General features: G+C 41.0%; 2 protein-coding genes across 2 annotated transcripts; both read left to right on the top strand.

Annotated features, from left to right (window-relative positions):
- Positions 1-1,068: 1,068 nt before the first annotated feature.
- On the top strand, positions 1,069-5,242 carry LOC137353552 (ferritin heavy chain B-like). Its single transcript, XM_068019919.1, has 6 exons — positions 1,069-1,170; positions 1,941-2,087; positions 2,624-2,749; positions 3,167-3,308; positions 4,588-4,622; positions 5,075-5,242. Exons 1-6 carry the CDS (start codon positions 1,069-1,071, stop codon positions 5,240-5,242), a joined length of 720 nt encoding a protein of 239 aa, XP_067876020.1.
- A 1,995-nt stretch (positions 5,243-7,237) lies between these two features.
- Positions 7,238-17,224, top strand: LOC137353678 (ferritin heavy chain B-like). Its single transcript, XM_068020039.1, has 6 exons — positions 7,238-7,342; positions 8,103-8,249; positions 8,813-8,938; positions 15,856-16,002; positions 16,500-16,625; positions 17,063-17,224. The coding sequence occupies exons 1-6, from the start codon at positions 7,238-7,240 to the stop codon at positions 17,207-17,209; spliced, it is 798 nt and encodes a 265-aa protein (XP_067876140.1). The 3' UTR covers positions 17,210-17,224.
- The last annotated feature ends 781 nt before the right edge of the window (positions 17,225-18,005 follow it).

The following is an 18,005-nucleotide window of genomic DNA, read 5'->3' as shown; positions in this document are numbered from 1 at the left end:
GAACTGTTCTGGAAAGATCCCAGTGGCAACCGTCTAAGCGTATTTGGGACGCCAAACCAAAAAAGGGACAACGGACATCTTTCCGTATCTTCTCTGCTTTCTTCAAGAATTAGCAAGTATTTGGCCCAAGTATTCTTTTTTTCCTTTTTTTTAACAGAGCTCTAAAAAGAAAATCTAATTTTCTGGTTATCCGATGTGTGTATGTGTGTGTGTCATGGGCTAAGTTAAAAGGGAACTTTTATATTTCAATCTGTGTGTTAATACTTTGCTATATTACTGGTTAAGTCTCGTTTTATAACAAACTGATAATTTTGTTGTTTATTAAAGAAACCTGTTGGTGTATTTTCTTTTGGGATAACAATAGAGTCCATGATTGACCGTATCGGTAACTGGGTAAACATTTAAATATATGTTGTGACCTGTGGAGAATTGGTGCTAGAAAATACAGTGAATTCCTCCCACCTCAGACATAACAGTATATAGAGAGAAACTATTTTCTCTGGTGGGGCAGTCCAGGACAGGGGGTATAATCTTAAAATTAGCGCTAGACCATTCAGGAGTGGTGTCAGGAAGCATTTCTTCACAAGAAGGGAAAAATCTGGAACTGTCTCCCACAAAATTTTAAGATCAATTAAACATTTCAAAACTGAGGCTGTTAGATTTATTTTAGGTACGGGTATGAAACAATATGGAACCAATGCAGGCAAATGGCCTGAAGACACAAACCATGATCTAATTGAATGGTAGAACAGGCTTGAGGGGCTGATTGGCCTCCTCCTGTTCCTATGTTCCAATCACAGTATAATCATCCAAACCTGCCTGTATTCCACAGCTCTCATTGTCGCTGGGTCGAACCCCCACAGTCCGTCTACATTGTCAATTGGTGCCTGATTCCTGAATGATTCATGAACGATTCCTGACTGGCTACCTGGAATTGTCAATCATCAATAATGATGTCATTCCCCTGTTTGAATGCAGGGTGTCCCACTAGTATAAATACAAGAGATTGTGCAGGAAGCAGTTAGATTGTTGGAGTTTAGTTTTTTTTTGTTAATAGTAAAGATTATGATGGCCTCTCAAGTGCATCAGAATTTCCACAAGGACTGTGAAGATGCTGTTAACAAGCAAATCAACATGGAGCTCTATTCCTCCTATGTTTATATTTCCATGGTGTGTATTGTTTTCTTGGGGTCCTATTTCAAAGTTAAGACTGGAATTTCAATGCATTTTGAGTAGCTAGAATTTCTCCAGGTCCAGCAATTGGGTTTATAATCTATCTCTGTAGTTCTCCCTTGACTTAAATCAGTGAACACCCTTGAAACAGGGACTTTATTCCTTGCTCTGTAATATTTGTTCCCAAGTTTGAAAGTAACTCCAAGGTTCTAATAGAGGATTCATGTTGAAGATGTATAAACCTAGTCATCTTTTCCAACTTGGATGGCAACAATTAAGTTTAGTGACTAGTTAGTGAAACATTGTCTGACTTGTTCTGGTCTTTTTTTTTTTTCCCCCCCCCCCCCTCTTTTTCTTTTTGTAGATGAGTAAATCCTGTGGTGTTGAACTCTTTTGTACGAGCAGTAATGATATTGCATGAAGTAGTAATCTGAAAGTCTTATTGTACTGAGTGCAACTTCTTTTTGATCACTTGTATCTTCACTGGGGGACAAAGGATGTCCTGCTGATAACTATAGTTTGAGTGCCTGAAATGAAACTTTGATCCAAATAGTATTATTGCTTTTGTTTGCACTGTTACAGGAAGGGGCATTTCAACAAATTTAGCATTTTACAGCCTAAACTTGGAAACCCAAGCCCCTTTAATTGAAAGCAAATTCTTTTGTGATAAAGAATGGGTGATTTATTTACCATACCATTTTTGACATGGCCATAAATGAGATTTGGGTCTGACCTCTCTTCCCTTCCCGTTTTGTCTTTACCTGCAGTCCTATTACTTTGACCGGGATGATGTTGCCCTGCGTCACTTTGCTGAGTTCTTCAAGGAGCAGTCACATGAGGAACGGGAGCACGCTGAGAAGCTGATGCAATTCCAGAATAAACGTGGAGGCCGAATCATCTTGGCAGACATCAAGGTTGGGATCTGAACTTCAGAGTCTATGATCTAACTTGGATACTTTCAGGCGATGTTCCTTATTCTAATAATGTCAGTACTCAATCTAGAGATTAATGAGTAAAATTTCTAGTGTTGGTGAGTTGGTCTGACTGACCTTTGCCTCTTCTATATTTATAAAATCAATAAATGGATTTTCAGAAGGAACAATTTCTGCATTGTAAACTATTGTCTTACGGTGCTTAACTGGTTAACAATCTTGAGAATGTGGGCCACAGCTGTAGATGCCCCATGGATGTAGTTGAGGATCATAAAGGAGAAAAAGAAAATTTAGCATATTTGGGGTAATTGGGATTAGAGCTTTGGCCAAAAATGGCAGTGCAGAGGCAATGAACTGATCCAGTGTCCTGTAATGGTCTGTCAACCCAGTGATAAAACCCCATCCCTCATAGTATTGGGATGCACAGATTGTCTTTGTTACTGCTAACCCTTTTGACCTTGAGCATAACATCCCTTGGACTTTGCACTCCCACTAACAGGACCACTATTCTGTTCCAGAAGCCAGAGCAGGATGAGTGGAGCAATGGTCTGGAGGCAATGCAGAGAGCTCTGCAGATGGAGAAGGATGTGAACCAGAGTCTGCTGGATCTGCACAAACTCTCCACTGGCAACACTGACCCTCATGTAAGTTAATATTGGAATGAGTTTTCAGATGGATTAAATGATATTTGCAATCTGCCCTTAACTCTGATAGCATTCCATAAGTTTTTGGGCCTTTTTTTATAAAAAAGGATCACTAAACTGCTCACAAGGTACTTGGTTTCTCTGACATCAATCTTTTGCATTCATTCCCAGTGTAATGGAGTTGACTTCCACATGTGGGTAAATTTTGGTCTTGTCTGGCTAAATGTATTCACCAGATCAGAATGATTTCCTTCTGTGCTGACCACTTGGCCTGCTGCCTGTGCTTGTTCTCTAGAGCAAGTCTTGCTCCCATGTACAGTACTTGTGCCATTATCCCAGTGCAAATAAAAAAAATCTTACGATAATTGCATTTTTTAAAGCTAACTATACTCGCTCGTTTCCTGTTTTATGTTCCAGCTGTGTGACTTCCTGGAGACTCACTACTTGGATGAGCAAGTGAAGATTATCAAGAAGCTTGGAGATCACATCACCAACCAGAGGAGACTGGGAGCCCCTGACAATGGCATGGGAGAGTACCTGTTTGACAAACACACGCTGAGTTGATTGGGGTTCTACAACTATTAATTCTATACTTGCTGAATGCTTTTTGATTCCCAGTTTTCTCATCTCTTGCTGTATATGGAAATAAATGTATTTATCATGGACTGATTTTGTTTCTTATAGATAAGTAACTCATTTCATTATTCTGATCACCAAGATGCCCAGCTAATGGTTGATTTTCTACTGAAACTTGAACATGCCTTTAAGTTTTGCCCTTCTATATCCAGCTTCCTAAACTTGATTCAATGTCTGACTAGGATAGTTTGCACATGTCTTCCATTTGTCACTGAGAAACTTGTAGGGGATATGTGAAATGTGCAATTTTGCTGCAGATGACATGTCATGCAGTTGTGTGATATGAGGAAGGGATGCTGAATTAGTGCCTTTTGTTTTCACCCCTATTCTCATCGAACAAAAGGCAAAGCAGAGAGATTTGATAGAGGTCTAAGGATGCTGATAGGTTGAGAAAGGAAGATCTATTCCTGTTAGCTGATAGTACAAGTACTCGGGAATGCTACTTCAGGGTTTTGGGCAAGATAAGTAGCAGTATCTGAGGGGAACAATATTTTTTTTATACTACCAATGCCCTGGCACTTGCTGAACCTATTGTGATCAAGATTGGTATCCCTGACTTGTTCTAGACCCACACAGGGATACATCAATTCTCTAAGCCATGTTACTTTAGATCCAATTGCACACACAATGCAAAATGGGATTCCCATTAGCAAACTTGTGGGATTACATTATGACTAGGTGAGAAGAGGGATAGGAGTTCACTCTCAGCCTTTGTCTGGTTTAACTGTGACGGGGTTTAATTTTAACAAGTGCTTTTAAGCTCCCCTTGAGTCAATCCTTGTTCACTGCTCCAAGTGTCAGGTTAAGAAATCAGACAGGTTTCTTTAGATTTCAACAAACAAGGGAGAAGTTTATTAATCTTAAACTCTAATCCAGTTAACGACTACAACTATGTAACACGACCACACTAGCATGCATACGCAATAAACACATGCAGATAGAGTCAAGGGGAAAAAGTTTGAGGCAATATCTGTTAGTTATTTACTGCCCTTGGAGTTCAATGTGGAGTCTGTGGGTGCTGGTACCTCCTGCTATTTGTTGGGGACCCGTTCAGGATTCAACTTGTTTTGATGTCCGAGTCTTTTCTCTCTTGAGGTGTACGTGTCTTCCATGTGTCCGGGTGCTTGGGAGAAGGCGAGAGAGACAGCCAGGAGAGAGGCTTCCTTCTTCTAGCTTCAGTTGCACACCTGATTTCTTTTCAGGTGTGGCACAAACAAAAACCCAAGTTGGCCAGTCGGTCAGTCATGTGACTAACTGGCTTAACCACTTCTGCATTTGTGAATTGTATTGTCTTAGCAGGCCCTGGAATGCACTTCCTTGCACCTTCAATGTCGGGTGGTGGGGGCAGGGTGAGGAAATGAGGTTTGTGAGGTGGGGGGGGTGATGGTGAAGAGAGACAAGAAGATCTCCTGATAATTCACTGTAGTTTGAATGCTGAAATGAGACTTTAATCCAAAACTCATTACTGCTTTTATTAATGCTGGTCAATGGGAGGCACTTTCAACATATTTAGGAAAACATTGAAGCAATAACTTGAAAAACCAAGCCCCTTAATTAAAAGCAAACTGTCTGAAGTAAAGAATGGGTGACTTATCTACCATGATGTTGCTATCAATTTTTTTGACTTGGCCATTACTGAGATTTGGGTCTGACCTGACTCTTCCTTTCCATTTTTGTCTCTACCTGCAGTCCTATTACTTTGACCGGGATGATGTTGCTCTGCGTCACTTTGCTGAGTTCTTCAAGGAGCAGTCACATGAGGAACGGGAGCACGCTGAGAAACTGATGAAATTCCAGAATAAACGTGGAGGCCGAATCATCTTGGAGGACATCAAGGTTGGATTGCAACTTCTGTAATGTAATTGTAGGTTGCTTAAAAGATGTTTCCTCATGAAGACCCTTAAATTCCTAATCCAGTGAGATTTAATGAGTAAAATTGCTAGTGTTAGTGAAATTAAGATGGGTGTTATGATGGGCCAGCCTAGCTAATGAATAGAGGAGGATCACTAAATGTCGATGTTCAGAAGGAATGAGTTTGTCCGCCAGAAACGAACTACTGCTTCCAATTTTATGGTGCTTGGCTAGGAAACTATTCTGGAGAATGTGGATCGCAGCTGTAAAGTTCCATGGATGAAGTAATTTGAAGATTTTTCTTTAAATGGAGTGTAATTGAGAACGGAGTTTGACTCTGCCCTGCCATTTTTAGCCAATGGACTGATCTAATGGTCTCCACCCTTCATACTTCCTCATAATATTGAGGTGGACAGATTGAAAAGAGACATTGATAGATTGTGAGTAGCCAAAACTGTGATAGATGAATTTCAATGTGAGATAGAGCGAGGACAGAGAGACATAAATCAGAATATTTTCTAAATGGTGAGGAGCTAGGAACTGTGGAGGCGCAGAGAGAGTTAGGGGTCTGTGTACAGAAATTATTAAAAGCTAGTGGACTGGTATATAAATTAATTCAAAAGTCGAATAGTCTTCATCTCAAGGGGTCTGGAATACAAAGGGGTGGAGGTTATGCTATATTTGTATAAAGCCCTGGTTAGATCACATCTGGAGTACTGTGTTCAGCTCTGATATATTGACCTTTGTGGGAGTGCAGCACAGATTCACCAGAATGATACCAGGGATAAAAGGGTTAAATTACGAGGACAGTTTGCATCAACGACTCTTGTATTTCTCAAGTATAGAAGAGTAAAGAATGATTATAATTGATGTGTTGAACATGAATACTAGATTTGATCAGGTTGGTTATGTCGGTATTGCTATTGTTCTTGTTAGGTTTCTGTTCTGAAAAGATCCCAGTAGTAGCTGTCTAAGCATATTTGGGACACCAAACCAAACAAGGGACAACTGACATCTTTCCTTATCTTCACTTTTTTCTTCAAGAATGAGAAACTATTTGACCAAAGTACTCTTTTTGCCGTTTTTTTGTAACAAAGCTCTAAAAAGAAAATCTCTTTTTTTCTGGTTATCCGGTGTGTGTGTGTATGTATCTGTGCGAGGTGCTGAGGTAAAAGGAACTTTCATATTTCAATCTGTGTATTAATGCTTTGCCTTGTTACTGCTTAAGTCTTGTTTTAGAATAAACTGAAAATTCTATTGTTTATTAAATAAACCTGGTTGGTGTATTTTATTTTGGGGTAAAAATAGAGTCTATGATTGACCGTATTGGTAACTGGGTAAACATTTAAATATATGTTGTGACCTGTGGGGAACTGGAACTAGAAAAACAATGCACTCCTCCCACCTCGGTCAGAACAGTATATAGAGAGAAACTATTTTCCCTGGTGGGGCAGTCCAAGACAGGAGGTATAATCTGAAAATTAGAGCCAGACCATTCAGGGGTGATGTCAGGAAGCATCTCTTCACAAAAGGGAAGTAAAAAGCTGGAACTGTCTCCCCCAAAATGTTGAGATCAATTAAACATTTCAAAACTGAGACTGTTACATTTTTGTTAGGTACGGGTATGAAACAATATGGAACCAATGCAGGCAAATGGCCTGAAGACACAAACCATGATCTAATTGAATGGCGGAACAGGCTTGAGGGGCTGATTGGCCTCCTCCTGTTCCTATGTTCCAATCACAGTATGATCATCCAAACCTGCCTGTATTCCACAGCTCTCATTGTCTCTGGGTCCAACCCCACAGCCCGGCTACATTGTTAATTGGTGCCTGGATTCATGAACGATTCCTGACTGGCTACCTGGAATTGTCAATCATCATTAATGATGTCATTCCCTGTTTGAATGCAGGCTGTCCCAGCAGTATAAATACAAGAGCTTGTGTAGGAATCAGTTAGATTGTTGTTGTTTGAACTTAGCTTCTGCTAGCAGTAAATATTATGATGGCCTCTCAAGTGTGTCAGAACTACCACAAGGACTGTGAAGATGCTGTTAACAAGCAAATCAACCTGGAGCTCTATTCCTCTTATGTTTATCTTTCCATGGTGTGTATTGTTTTCTTGGGGTCCTATTTCAAAGTTAAGAATGAATTTCAATGCATTTTTGAGTAGCTAGAATTTCTCTAGGCCAATCAGTTGGGTTGATAATTTATCTCTCTAGTTCCCCCTAGACTTAAATCAGTGAACACCCTTGAAATAAGGACTCTATTCCTTGCTCTATAATATTTATGTCCAATTTTGAAAGTAACTCCGAGGTTCCATGAAGTTTCTAATAGAGGATTCATGTTGAAGATGTATAAACCTAGTCATCATTTCCAACTTGGATGGCAACAATTAATTTCAGTAACTAGTTAGTGAAACATTGTCTGTCTTTCCCCTTTTTTTTGGTAAATGAATAAATTTTGTGGTGTTGAGCTCCTTCTTTGTTTTGTATGAGGAGTAATGATCTTGCATGAAGCAGTAATCTAAGTCTTTCTCTACTGAATGAAGAGAGGAAAAAAAACTCACTTACATGTTCATTGGGGGGACAAAGGATGTCCTGCTGATAATTATAGCTTGAATGATGAAATGCAACTTTGATCCAATTAGTATTACTGCCTTCTGTCATGTCACAGGGAGGGGCATTTCAACATGTTCAGCATTTTATGGCATAAACTTCAAAAACCAAGCCCATTAATTGAAAGCAAATTCTTCTGAGGTAAAGAATGGGTGACTTGTATACCATGATGTTGCTACCATTTTTGACTTGGCCATAAATGAGATTGGGTCTGACGCCCTGTCCTTTTCATTTTCCTTCCACCTGCAGTCCTATTACTTTGACCGGGATGATGTTGCCCTGCGTCACTTTGCTGAGTTTTTCAAGGAGCAGTCACATGAGGAACGGGAGCACGCTGAGAAACTGATGACATTCCAGAATAAACGTGGAGGCCGAATCATCTTGGAGAACATCAAGGTTGGATTTTGAACTTGGCGTCTATGATCTAACTTGGATACTTTCAGAGAATATTCCTTATTCTAATGTCAGCTCTCCATCTGGTGAGGTTGAGTAAAATTCCAAATGTTGGTGAGTGGCTGCAGGATGAGTTGGGATGACTGATCTTTGCCTCTTCTATAGATACATAATCAATAAATGGATATTCAGAAGGAACAATTTCTGCATCAAAAGCCATTGGCTCAAACATATGGTGCCTAACTAGGTAACAGTCTGGAGAATGTGGGCCACAGCTCTAGACTTTCTGTGGATGAAGTTGATGTTAAAAGGATGTGGAGAAAGGAACATTGGAGCATATTAGGGGTAATTGGGATTAGAGCTTTGGCCAAAAATGGCAGAGCAATGAACAGATCCAGTGTCCTGTAATGGTCTGTCGACCCAGTGGTTAAACCCCATTCCTCACAATGGTCCCTTGTAGTATTGAGGTGCACAGATTATCTTTGTTGTGGCTAACTTTGTTGACCTTGAGCATAACATCCCTTGGACTTTGCACTCCCACTAATAGGACCACTATTCTGTTCCAGAAGCCAGAGCAGGATGAGTGGAGCAATGGTCGGGAGGCAATGCAGAGAGCTCTGCAGATGGAGAAGGATGTGAACCAGAGTCTGCTGGATCTACACAAACTCTCCACTGGCAACACTGACCCTCATGTAAGTTCCTAACATTGCAATTATTCATGAGTTAGTGATATTGAAATCTACCCTTCACTCTACATTGGTAAAATTCTGTGTCAGTTTGTTTTTCACTTTCAGATTTTTGTTTCTGGGCCAAGAAGCCATCTATACTGTAGACCTGGATCACTAAACTGTTCCCAAGGCACTTTGTATCTGCAGCATTAAAATGTTTCTGGTGCAGTCCATTCCCCATTTATTAAATTTGATTTGCCATTTCTGGGTAATTCTGCTCTTGTCTGGTAAATTTGATCGTGTCACACTGTCCCAATTCCAAACAAGTGTAATTTCACTTCTGGAGAAGATCCTCATTAAACATCTGCTTGGCATTTTCTATTTCATGTTCTAGTTGTGTGACTTCCTAGAGACCCACTATTTGGATGAACAAGTGAAGATGATCAAGAAGCTTGGAGATCACATCACCAACCTGAAGAGACTGGGAGCTCCTGACAATGGCATGGGAGAGTACCTGTTTGACAAGCACACGCTGAGTTGATTAGCATTCTAGAGTCATTAGTTCTATAATATTGGTTGAAATAAAATGTGTTCCATTTCTGGTTAATATGTAGTTTTCTCATCGCTTGCAATATGTGGAAATAAAAATATTTATCATGGACTGGTTTTTCTTTTCACCTTTTGTATAGATAAGTAACTCATTTTGTTATTCAGATCAGCAAGATGCCTAGTTGTCCAATATCTGACCCCATTGAAAGTTTAGCATGCCTTTTGAGTTTTGCCCTCCTACATGCAGCTTCCATTTGTCATTGAGAAATTTGTAGGGATATTTGAACTATGCAGTTTTGCTGCAATGGTAGTTTCTGGCATCTACAAATGAGATGCCATGCAGTTGTGGAATAGTGGGGAGGGGCAATGAATTAGTGGCTTTTGTTTTGACCTCTATTCTGATTGGAGCAAAGGAAATTGCAGAGAGATTAGATAGCAGTGTAAGTATTAGGGCATACAACCTTAAAGGGTTTAGGCAAGAGATATGTGAGGAGAACTTGTTTTGGATATATAAACCAGTGGCAATAACCGTGCTGTGAATGATGGCAGTGTAGCCAAAAAATGATTTCAAAAGGAAATTAGATGAGCAGTTGGAGGGGGGGAAAAAACTCACAGGTGCTCGAGCAGGGGAATGGGACTGAATGCATTGTACTGGTCACTAAAGACTCCATGGACCGAATGGCTGCCTGTCATAAATGACTGTGACTCTAGTCATTGTAAAGCATTCACCATCTTAATCTGCCTTGTGATCAGGTTGTCATTTGTTCAACTACTACTTACACTCATGTTCACCAATGTCCTGGATGAGTAAATGAAGAAATACTTGGCTCAGGTCATCACAACACTGTATTTCAGGTAAAATCTTCCCTCGCTATCAACTCTCAATAGAGGTCTTCTTTGTAGAAGCAACAATACAGGACTTTACAACTCTTAAATTCCATGGGGCTAGACCTCCATGTTGCACTGAGATGGAGCAAAAGAGTTCTGTTTGAAGCTCTCCACTTTTCATTTCCCCCAACATGTCGGTTCCTTTGCAGATTCACTGTACAATGTCTTGGGCTGGCCAATCTCTTTCGATCTATTATGGTCAGCACTAGTATCACAGATTCATTCTAGACCCATCAAGCGCAGTGTCAATTCTCCAAGAGATGGATCCAATTGTGCTCAACACAAAATGAATTTCCATTCACAGACTCCTGTGATTATGTTGACAAACTCTGAATCTGAGAACAGATTCACTTTGAGGAAAACTCAAAGAAGCCAACATCAAATACATCATTGACAAGATTCTACTGAAGCGATTAGGAAAAACGGAAGTACATGGAATTGCAGGAAACCTTTAGACATGGTTGTGGAGTTGGTTGGGAGGTCGGAAAGAGAGAGTAGAGATAATGGGTATGAACTCCAATTGGCAGGATGTAACTAGTCATCTCACCCAGGGGTCTGTACCAGGGCCTCGGTTTTTCATTACATTTATAAATGACATGAAGGAATCGAGAGCCATATATCCAAGTTTGTTAATGACACTAAGTTAGGTGTTACAGTAGGTAGAGTAAATTTGAGCAGAAAATTTAAAAGCGACATTGATAGACTAAGTGAGTAGCCAAAACTGTGATAGATCAATTTCAATGTGAGATAGAGCGAGAACAGAGAGAGATAAATCAGAGTATTTTCTAAATGGTGAGGAGCTAGGAACTGTGGAGGAGCAGAGAGAGTTAGGGGTCTGTGTACAGAAATTACTAAAAGCTAGTGGAATGGTATATAAATGAATTTAAAAAGTCTCATACACTTATAGTCTTCATCTCAAGGGTCTGGAATACAAAGGGGTGGAGGTTATGCTTTATTTGTATAAAGCTCTGGTTAGATCACATCTGGAGTACTGTGTTCAGCTTTGATATATTGACCTTGGTGGGAGTGCAGCACAGATTCACCAGAATGATACCAGGGATAAAAGGGTTAAATTACGAGGACAGTTTGCATTAACGACTCTTGTATTATACAAGTATAGAAGAGTAAAGAATTATTATAATTGATGTGTTTAACATGAGTACTAGATTTGATCAGGTGTTGTTATAACGGTGTTGCTACTTTCTTGTTGGTCTTTTTTGGCAGACTCATATTTTAGATTTATGGCCATTGTTTTATTTTGGGAAAACTGAAAAGGATTCCATGGATTTTCTTTTCACTGGGGTCATTGAAAGGGCACTGAGAGGATTTGTGGTGAACAACCCTCACTGGCAGTCTCCTGTCTTCAGATAAATATCCCAGCAGGGGCTTTTTGACTTGGAGAAGATGTTTACAGAGAAGTGACAGGTTAAGATTTATAGGGGTCAGGAGACTTGACTCTTGAGATATTCTTTTTGATTTTGCTTTGAACAGTGTGTTGGAGTGTGAACTGTTTTGAAGACAATTGGAGAAAACCAGCCAAGAGAGCAGTCACCATCAGCATCCTCTTCCATCTTTTTGAGAACTTCCTGTGAATTAAGTGTAAGAAATAGAGAAACTGATGCTGCATGTCTCCTGAAAAGGCTGCCAGAAACCCTGACGGTGCATCCCATCTGGAAAACCAGCCAAACTGATCTTCAACGTCGCCTGAAAGAACTATTCTAGAAAGATCCCAGTGCCAGCTGTCTACACATATTTGGGACGCCAAACCAAAAAAGGGACAACTGACATCTTTCCATATCTTCTCTTTTTTCTTCAAGAATTAACAAGTATTTGGCTAAAGTATTCTTTTTGTCTTTTTTTGTAACGGAGCTCTAAAAAGAAAATCTCTTTTTCTGGTTATCCAGTGTGTGTGTGTATGTTTCAGTGTGAGGTAAAGGCCTGCTACCCGACCCTAACACGACAGGACCCGACAACATGTTGGGTACAGTCGGGTTAGGTCGCTCTTTTGTGTCCGGCTTTCGGGCACTTTGGGCAAGAAGTGTTCAAAGTAAAAAACCTACCTGAGCTGGGGGTCCGGGACGTCTGAGTCTGATGAGTCAGTACTCCACCATGTTGAACACCACTTGGAGGAAGCACTGAGGGTGGCAAGAGCACAAAATGTATTCTGGGTGGGGGTCTTCAATGTCCATCACCAACAGTGGGCCATCAGCAGCAGCAGAATTGTACTCAACCACAATCTGTAACCTCATGGCCTGGCATATCCCCCACTCTACCAATAGCAATAACCTGCTCAGTGACGCTCAGTTTGGGTTTCGCCAGGGCCACTCAGCTCCTGACCTCATTACAGCCTTGGTTCAAACATGGACAAAAGAGCTGAACTCAAGAGGTGAGGTGAGAGTGACTGCCCTTGACATCAAGGCAGCATTTGACCGAGTATGGCATCAAGGAGCCCTAGCAAAACTGAGGTCAATGGGAATCAGGGGGAAAACCCTCCGCAGGCTGGAGTCATACCTAGCGCAAAGGAAGATGGTTGTGGTTGTTGGCGGTCAATCATCTGAGCTCCAGGACATCACTGCAGGAGTTCTTCAGGGTAGTGTCCTAGGCCCAACCATCTTCAGCTGCTTCATCAATGACCTTCCTTCAATCATAAGGTCAGAAGTGGGGATGTTCGCTGATGATTGCACAATGTTCAGCACCATTCGTGACTCCTCAGATACTGAAGCAGTCCGTGTAGAAATGCAGCAAGACCTGGACAATATCCAGGCTTGGCTGATAAGTGGCAAGTAACATTCGCGCCACACAAATGCCAGGCAATGACCATCTCAAACAAGAGAGAATCTAACCATCTCCCCTTGACATTCAACGGCATTACCATCGCTGAATCCCCCACTATCAACATCCTAAGGGTTACCATTGACCAGAAACTAAACTGGAGTAGCCATATAAATACCGTGGCTACAAGAGCAGGTCAGAGGCTAGGAATCCTGAGGCGAGTAACTCACCTCCTGACTCCCCAAAGCCTGTCCACCATCTACAAGGCACAAGTCAGGAGTGTGATGGAATTTTCTCCATTGCCTGGATGGGTGCAGCTCCAACAACACTCAAGAAGCCCGACACCATCTAGGACAAAGCAGCCCGCTTGATTGGCACCCCATCTACAAACATTCACTCCCTCCACCACCGACGCACAGTGGCAGCAGTGTGTACCATCTACAAGATGCACTGCAGCAATGCACCAAGGCTCCTTAGACAGCACCTTCCAAACCCGCGACCTCTACCAACTAGAAGGACAAGGGCAGCAAATGCATGGGAACACCACCACCTGCAAGTTCCCCTCCAAGTCACACACCATCCTGACTTGGAACTATATCACTGTTCCTTTACTGTTGTTGGATCAAAATCCTGGAACTCCCTTTCTAACAGCACTGTGGGTATACCTACCCCAAATGGACTGCAACGGTTCAAGAAGGCAGCTCACCAGCACCTTCTCAAGGGCAATTAGGGATGGGCAATAAAAGCTGGCCTAGCCAGTGACGCCCACATCCTTGAATGAATTTTTAAAAAGTCTGCACAGTGAGCAAGTGAGCTTCCCTATGACGTCATCATGCTCAACCTGCAGCTTCCTGCAGATTGGGAGTCGCAAGGTAGGTAAAAGGAACATTCCGGTAGTCAGGTTGGCTTCGGGTCGGGTCGGGTCGGGCTCGGGTCAGGTCGGGCGTGGGAAGAAAATGGAGGGACTCGGGCCGGATCAGGCTCGGGTCCGATCTGGTTCTGTTGGGTTCGCATTGGGATATTTTTTCATGACCTAAGCAGGCCTTTAGTGTGAGGGGCTAAGATAAAAGGGAACTTTCATATTTCAATCTGTGTGTTACTGGTTAAGTCTGTTTTTATAATAAACTGATAATTCTATTGTTTATTAAAGAAACCTGGTTGGTGCACTTTATTTTGAGATAAAAATAGAGTCTATGATTGACCGAATCGGTAACTGGGTAAACATTTAAATATATGTTGTGACCTGTGGAGAAGTGGAACTAGAAAAAACAATGCACTCCTCCCACCTCGGTCAGAACAGTATATAGAGAGAAACAATTTTCTCAGTCCAGGATAGGGGGTATCATCTTAAAATTAGAGCTAGACCATTCAGGGGTGATGTCAGGAAGCATTTCTTACAAAAGGGGAAATGGAAATCTGGAATTCTCTCCCCCAAAATATTGACATCAATTAAACATTTCAAAACTGAGACTGTTAGATTTTTGTTCGGTACAGGTATGAAGCAATATGGATCCAATGCAGGCAAAATGCATTAAGAGACAAACCATGATCTCATTGAATGGTGGAACAGGCTTGAGGGGCTGATTGGCCTCCTCCTGTTCCTATGTTCCAATCACAGTATCATCATCCAAACCTGCCTGTATTCCACAGCTCTCATTGTCTCTGGGTCCACCCCCACAGCCCGTCTACATTGTTAATTGGTGCCTGGATTCATGAGCGATTCCTGACTGGCTACCTGGAATTGTCAATCATCATTAATGATGTCATTCCCTGTTTGAATGCAGGCTGTCCCAGCAGCATAAATACAAGAGCTTGGGTAGGAAGCAGTTATATTGTTGTTTGAATTTAGCTTCTGTTCATAGTGAAGATTATGATGGCCTCTCAAGTGTGTCAGAACTACCACAAGGACTGTGAAGATGCTGTTAACAAGCAAATCAACCTGGAGCTCTATTCCTCCTATGTTTATCTTTCCATGGTGTGTATTGTTTTCTTGGGGTCCTGTTTAAAAGTTAAGACTGGAATTTCAATGCATTTTGAGTAGCTAGAATTTCTCTAGGTCAATCAGTTGGGTTTATAATATATATTTCTAGTTTTCCCCCTAGACTTAAATCAGTAAATGCCCTTGAAACAGGGACTCTATTCCTTGCTCTAATATTTGTTTCCAGTTTTGAAAGTAACTCCAAGACTCCATGATGTTTCCAACAGAGGATTCATGTTGAAGATGTATAAACCTAGTTAACTTTTCCAACTTGAATGGCAACAATTAAGTTTAGTGAATAGTTAGTGAAACATTGTCTGACTAGTTCTGGCTTATCTTTTCCCCCTTTGTAAATGAGTAAATCCTGTGGTGCTGAAATCTTTTTGTATGAGTAATGATTTTACATGAAGCAGTAATCTAAAAGTCTTATTCTACTGAATGAAACTTTTCAAACACTTGTATCTTCATTGGGGGACAAAGGATGTCCTGTTGATATATGTAGTTTAAATGCTGAAATGAAACTTTGATCCAAATAGTATTACTGCTTTTTGTAATGTCACTGGGAGGAGCATTTCAACATATTTAGTATTTTACAGCATAAACTTGGAAAAACCAAGCCCCTTAATTGAAAGCAAATTCTTCTGAGGTAAAGAATGGGTGATTTATTTACCATGATACTACCACCATTTTTGACATGGCCATAAATGAGATTGGGATCTGACCTCTTCCCTTCCCATTTTGCCTCTACCTGCAGTCCTATTACTTTGACCGGGATGATGTTGCCCTGTGTCACTTTGCTGAGTTCTTCAAGGAGCAGTCACATGAGGAACGGGAACACGCTGAGAAACTGATGAAATTCCAGAATAAACGTGGAGGCCGAATCATCTTGGAGAACATCAAGGTTGGGATCTGAACTTAAAGGAGTCTATGTTCTAACTTGGATACTTTCAGTGACTGTTCCTTATTCTAATAACTGAAGTTCTCAACCTAGAGATTAATGAGTAAAATTCTTAGTATTGATGAGTTAGTATGACAGATCTTCTATACATACAGGGTCAAAAAATAGATGTTGAGAAGGAACAATTTCTGTACTGTAAACTATTGGCTCAAACATAATGCTTAACTAGTTAACTTTCTGGAGGATGTGGACCACAGCTGTGGACTTCCCACGGATGAAGTTTAGGATTGAGAGAAAATTGGGATTGGAGCTTCTGCCAAAATGGCAGTCAATGAACTGATCCAGTGTCCTGTAATTGTCTGTCAACCCAGTGATTAAACCCCATCCCTCATAGTATTGGGATGCACAGATTATCTTTGTTACTGCTAACCCTGTTGACCTTGAGCATAACATCCCTTGGACTTTGCACTCCCACTAACAGGACCACTATTTTGTTCCAGAAGCCAGAGCAGGATGAGTGGAGCAATGGTCTGGAGGCAATGCAGAGAGCTCTGCAGATGGAGAAGGATGTGAACCAGAGTCTGCTGGATCTGCACAAACTCTCCACTGGCAACACTGACCCTCATGTAAGTTTAATATTGGAATGAGTTTTCAGGTTTGAAGATGATCATTAGAATCTGCCTTTTAACTCCAGTAGCATTCTGTAAGTTTTTCAGGTCTTTTTAGGAAAAAGACTTCTACACTGTAGATCTGGATCACTCAATGGTTCACAAGGTGCTTGGTTTCTCTGGCATCAATCTTGAGTTAACTCTCAGTGTAATTGAATTGAAATGCCACATGTGGGTAAATTGTGGCCTTGTCTGGCTAAATATAGCCACAGAATCTGATTTCCTTCTGTGTTGATCACTTGGCCCACTGCCTGTGCTTTTTCTCTAAAGCAAGTCTTGCTCCCATGTACAGTACTTTCACCATTATCCCAGTGCAAATAAAAATAAATCTTATCCGATGAAGATTCTCTTTTTAAGCTAACTATACTCACCCTTTTTTTTTTCTCGTGTTCTAGTTGTGTGACTTCCTGGAGACTCACTACTTGGATGAGCAAGTGAAGATGATCAAGAAGCTTGGAGATCACATCACCAACCTGAAGAGACTGGGAGCCCCTGACAATGGCATGGGAGAGTACCTGTTTGACAAGCACACGCTGAGTTGATTGGGGTTCTACAACTATTAATTCTGTACTCGCTGAATGCTTTTTGATTGCCAGTTTTCTCATTCCTTGCTGTATATGGAAATAAAAGTATTCATCATGGAGCTGATCTTTGTATTATTCAGTAGCTGATTTGATTATTCAGATCATTATGCCTAGTTATATAATGATTCCATTTAAACCTTTTCCCTCTCCCAAGCCAGCCTCCCAACCTTGGTTCAATGCCTGCTGAGGATAACTTACTCACATCTCCCAATTTGCTTTGAGAAGCTTGTGGAGGGTATCTGAAATATGCAGTTTCTGCTACAGAAGTGTTCTTGCTGCTGTAGATGAAATATTATGAACTTGTGGAATATTGGGAAAGGATACCCAATTAGTACTTGCATGTGACCTTTTTGTCCACTTATTATAGTCTAGAATTAACCATCTTAATCTACCATTTGTTTAATATCTCTACCCTTATTCACCAAATGGGTATGTTTACCAATGTCCAGCTTGAGTACAGGGAGATGCGTGGGTCAGGTAGTAAGAGACCCCTACGAATTGAGCTCCTGAATCTTCCCTCAAAATAGACTTGCACTTTGTAGCAAGTGCACTGTGACTTTACAGGTCTTAAATTCCATGGGGATTATGCTCCAGCTCTACAGCATGATGCAGAGCAACAATGTTCACTTTAAAGCTTCTCCATATTCTATTTCCCTAATTTGTTGGTTGGTTTGTAGAGTCAGTGTGGCTCACTTTCCATCTTTTGTGGTCAAGGGTGGTATCCCTGATGTGGTCTAGACCCACCTGGGGTAAC

This window comes from Heterodontus francisci, chromosome 41 (genome assembly GCF_036365525.1).
Source record: "Heterodontus francisci isolate sHetFra1 chromosome 41, sHetFra1.hap1, whole genome shotgun sequence".
In the NCBI taxonomy this organism is placed as follows: Eukaryota; Metazoa; Chordata; class Chondrichthyes; order Heterodontiformes; family Heterodontidae; genus Heterodontus; species Heterodontus francisci.
The sequence above is the reverse complement of the archived record's forward strand: the minus strand, read 5'-3'. Positions and strand labels throughout refer to the sequence as shown.

Excerpts from the sequence above, each read along its gene's own strand:
- LOC137353552 (XM_068019919.1), top strand. The coding sequence starts at position 1,069 with ATGGCCTCTCAAGTGCATCAGAATTTCCACAAGGACTGTGAAGATGCT. Across the intron at positions 2,088-2,623 it reads TCATCTTGGCAGACATCAAG|AAGCCAGAGCAGGATGAGTG; the intron begins GTTGGGATCTGA and ends ATTCTGTTCCAG. Across the intron at positions 2,750-3,166 it reads CTGGCAACACTGACCCTCAT|CTGTGTGACTTCCTGGAGAC; the intron begins GTAAGTTAATAT and ends TTTATGTTCCAG.
- LOC137353678 (XM_068020039.1), top strand. The coding sequence starts at position 7,238 with ATGATGGCCTCTCAAGTGTGTCAGAACTACCACAAGGACTGTGAAGAT. Across the intron at positions 7,343-8,102 it reads CTTATGTTTATCTTTCCATG|TCCTATTACTTTGACCGGGA; the intron begins GTGTGTATTGTT and ends TTCCACCTGCAG. Across the intron at positions 16,626-17,062 it reads CTGGCAACACTGACCCTCAT|TTGTGTGACTTCCTGGAGAC; the intron begins GTAAGTTTAATA and ends CTCGTGTTCTAG.